General features: G+C 35.9%; 1 protein-coding gene across 1 annotated transcript; it reads left to right on the top strand.

Moving 5' to 3' along the window:
• Window positions 351-3,719, top strand: LOC107647742 (LRR receptor-like serine/threonine-protein kinase GSO1). Its single transcript, XM_021105300.1, has one exon. The coding sequence runs from the start codon at window positions 416-418 to the stop codon at window positions 3,623-3,625; it is 3,210 nt and encodes a 1,069-aa protein (XP_020960959.1). The 5' UTR covers window positions 351-415; the 3' UTR covers window positions 3,626-3,719.

Raw genomic sequence — 4,336 nt, 5'->3', positions numbered from 1 at the left:
ACTTGTGGTCTCTCGTCTCTGTCCAAATTTATTTAATTTATTAATAGATTGAAGTTATTGATTTAAAAATAAATATTATAAAATCGTAAGTTAAAATAACAATTTTACTAATAAATATATAATGATTAGCATATGTAAAATTTATGAACCTGGGTGTTATGTTGAAATAGCGGCCTCCTTGAATTAGGTAGAGAAAGGCAGTCAATGAATTAAAGTAACGTTGAATCACGTTTTTGTTGCACAATTCGATCTATGCTTTTGATGAGCCCCAATGGAACGTAGCATGCATGGACGCGGTACGAAGCATAAAGTGAGAGCACTAACCCACGTACTACACACGAATAGTGGAAACACTAGCCATTATAAATAAGAGAAGACAAAGGAGTTGAAGGTGAAAACACATGCAAATACAAACATGTCTCCAAACACTCACACTCGCATGCTTATTATTGTGCTTATATTTCTTCATCTTTATTGCCTATCCTCTGAGTCGGAGTCTATTATTGAGTGCATTCCAAGTGAGCGCGAAGTACTTCTAAGATTTAAGCATCATCTCATTGACCATACAAATAAGCTCTCTTCTTGGAATGCTTCCAATCCCAATTGCTGCAATTGGGATTATGTTGTTTGCAGCCATGTAACTGGCCACGTCCTTCAGCTTCACCTAAACACTTCAGGGCACGATTGTGATGAATTTTATTCTTGTATTGGAGGTGACATATCTGATTCTGTGGTTGAATTGAAGCATTTGAATTACTTGAACTTGAGCGGTAATTATTTTGGAGGTAAGCAAATTCCTACTTTCCTTTCTGAAATCACCTCCTTAACTCACCTTGACCTTTCTGATTCTGGATTTCAAGGAAAGATTCCTCACCAGATTCGAAATCTCTCAAATTTGATCTATCTTGACCTCTCACATGTGGCCTGTGGAAAACTTCCTCATCAAATTGGGAACCTTACCAATTTGATCCATCTTGGACTCCAAAGTAATTCTTATGAACTATTAGTCATTGAAAATGCTGATTGGCTTTCAGCTCTTACATCCCTTGAATATCTTGATTTGAGTGGTGCAAACCTATCCACATCACTTGATTGGCTACACATTATGCAAGCTCTCCCTTCTTTGCAAGAGCTACACTTGCTAGATTGCAGTCTGAGTGATTATAAGCAACCACCCAAACTTAACTTTTCTTCTTTGCTCTCTCTCAGCATTTCTGTTGCCCCCAAGTGGATCTTTCAGTTGAACAAACTTGTTTCTCTTAAATGTCAATCAAACTGTTACTCTAATGATATTGATAGTCCAATTCCTGATGGTATTCAAAATCTTACCATGCTTGAAAATCTTGATTTGTCATACAATTTATTCTCATCCAATATACCAGATTGGTTATATGGTCTTCATCATCTTAAAGTTTTGAACTTAGATGATAACTATCTGAGATGGACTAATGCTTTTGGAAATTTGACTTCTCTTGTTAGCCTTGATTTGTCATCCAATCAGATTGAAGGAGCAATCCCAACTCTTTTGGGAAATTTTACTTCTTTGGCTAGTCTAGATATTTCAGATAATCAGCTTGAAGGGGAAATTCCAACCTTTTTGGAAAATTTGACTTCTTTGGTCAGTCTTGATATATCAGGTAATCAATTTGAAGGAGGGATTCCAACCTCTTTTAAAAAGTTATGCAACTTGAGAGACTTGTCTTTCTCAAATCTCAAATGCAATCAACAATTTAATGAAATCTTATACATTCTCACCCCATGTGTTTCTCACCAACTCAAGAGTCTTGTGGCTTTCGGTTCTCAAATCTCAGGTCATCTCTCAAATCAACTTGGAATGTTCAAAAATCTTGAAAAACTTGGTCTCTCTAACAACTCGATCATTGGAGAAATTCCTCAATCATTAGCAGAGCTTTCATCGTTAAAACATGCTGAATTCTCCAGAAATCAACTTAGTGGAAATCCATTTAAAATCCTTGGACCACTTCCCAAGTTGACTTTTCTTGCCATAGGTGACAATTTATTTCAAGGAATTGTACATGAAGATGACCTTGAGAATTTTCCTGCATTGCGGGTGCTTTCAGCATCAGCTAACAATTTAGCTTTAAAAGTGACCCCCAGTTGGAAACCAAAATTTCAACTGAAGATTTTGCTGATGAGCTCGTGGAAGTTAGGTCCAAGCTTTCCATCATGGATTCAGTCACAAAAGAATCTTGAATATTTGGATATGTCTAACGTAGGGATATCTGATTCCATTCCCACAGGGTTTTGGGAAACAAGTAGTTCTTCTTATTTGAACTTCTCTCACAATCATATCCATGGCAAGCTCCCAAAAGCATTAAAGGTTCAAGAATTTTTCCAAATAGTTGATCTTAGCTCAAATCATCTTTATGGAAATTTACCTTCTGTGGGTGATAATATGATTTGGCTAGATCTGTCACATAATTCATTTTCTGGGTCAATAACAGATTTTCTTTGTCAAAAATCTGACAATTCAAATTGGTTACAAATTCTCAATCTTGCATCAAACAACTTATCAGGAAGAATTCCCAACTGTTGGAGAATGTGGCCAGAACTAGTGGAAGTCAACTTAGAAAGCAACTGTTTTATTGGAAGCTTACCTTCTTCCATGGGCTCCTTATCAAACCTACAACAATTGCGTATACGCAATAACACACTCTCTGGAAAATTTCCTGCCAGTTTAAAGAGAAACAGGAAATTGATATCATTGGATCTTGGAGAGAATAATCTCACAGGAGATATTCCAGCATGGGTTGGAGAAAGGCTAACAAATTTAAAATTTCTTCGGCTTCGATCCAACCATCTTTCAGGAAACATTCCCAACACAATATGTGGTATGGAGTCTCTCCAGGATTTGGACCTTGCAAGAAACAAATTGTCAGGCAATATTCCAAATTGTTTGAACCACTTGAGTGCCATGATAAATAAAGTGGGTGAAATTAGCGAAACTCTATCCAGTGTCTTTATGAATAATGCTATCATTAGCATGGTCCTGTGGGTGAAAGGAATGGATATTGAGTACAGCAGTATTCTCGGCTTAGTGAAAAACATTGATCTTTCAGCCAATAAATTGTCGGGAGAAATACCAATGGAAATCACAGACTTGTCTGGTTTGGTTTATTTGAACTTGTCCAAGAATGAATTAACTGGTCACATCCCTCAAAGTATTGGCAATATGGAGTCATTGGAATCCATTGATTTCTCAGGCAACCAACTCACAGGGGATACCCCTCAGAGCATTACAAACTTGAGCTTTCTCAACAAGCTCGACTTGTCCTACAATCACTTGGAGGGTCAAATCCCAACAGGCACTCAATTGCAAACCTTTGAAGCATCCAGTTTTGTCGGCAACAATCTCTGTGGTCCACCATTGCAGCTCAGCTGTACAGTTCCTGATGATGATGCAAATGACAGTAATGAGAAAGAGAGAAAGAAGCACAATGGAGTGAATTGGTTCTTTGTGTTTATGGCTTTTGGATTTATTGTGGGATTCTGGGGATTTGTTGGTCCATTGTTCATATTCAAATCATGGAGCTATGCCTATTTCCGTTTTCTTGATGACATGGGCTACAAACTTCAATCATGTTTGGGAATTTTAAGTTTGTAATTAGTTTCTTTTGTGATGTATTCTTGTTTTATGTGTGCTGTAAGAAATAAATAAAAAATCAATATGCACTACTTGTCCAGCTTGTTTAAAAGTCTATCAATAAAAATCAATGTTTCTCTTTTTCTTCTAATTTTCAAATGGATATCAGGGAAGTTTGCTAAGTAATTTTAGATTTCTTGAAGCTATGATATAGCAGAGAGAAAACAGAGAAGACAGTATCAGAGTTTAACATGCCAGAGTTGGAGATAGTTCTGCATTTGTACCTAACCAATGCAATTTCAACTCAACAAGATTTACCTGTACAAATGAGCACCGGTGGAACTTGACACAAAATTTTGGGGCCATATAGAAGATAATTGTCAAAATATTTTTGATATGGACTCCATTTAAGATAAGCTCGTCTAATCTCATCTCTCCGGTTTGAGTGATATTGTCAAATTTAAAGCCGTTTTTCAGGGTCTCGTTCCAAAAAATTAAGGTCAAACTCATCAGATGTAATTTTTTGAACTTTTGAAGGTTGTATCTCACTTTTTTCGTAATTCATTAAAGTAGAAGAACTATGTACAGGTGTTTATATTGTAAAAATTAATAAATTATATGTTCTCCTTCTTAAATATTAACCTTCCTCTTAAAAAATCATCAATTATTTGATTTTTCATTATTATTTTATATAAAAATTTGAATATATATCCTGTAGAATATGTAAAGAAG

This window comes from Arachis ipaensis, chromosome B06 (assembly GCF_000816755.2).
Source record: "Arachis ipaensis cultivar K30076 chromosome B06, Araip1.1, whole genome shotgun sequence".
Lineage (NCBI taxonomy): Eukaryota > Viridiplantae > Streptophyta > Magnoliopsida > Fabales > Fabaceae > Arachis > Arachis ipaensis.
The sequence above is the reverse complement of the archived record's forward strand: the minus strand, read 5'-3'. Positions and strand labels throughout refer to the sequence as shown.

What these genes read in the sequence shown, in the direction of transcription:
- LOC107647742 (XM_021105300.1), top strand. Translation starts at nt 416, where the DNA reads ATGTCTCCAAACACTCACACTCGCATGCTTATTATTGTGCTTATATTT.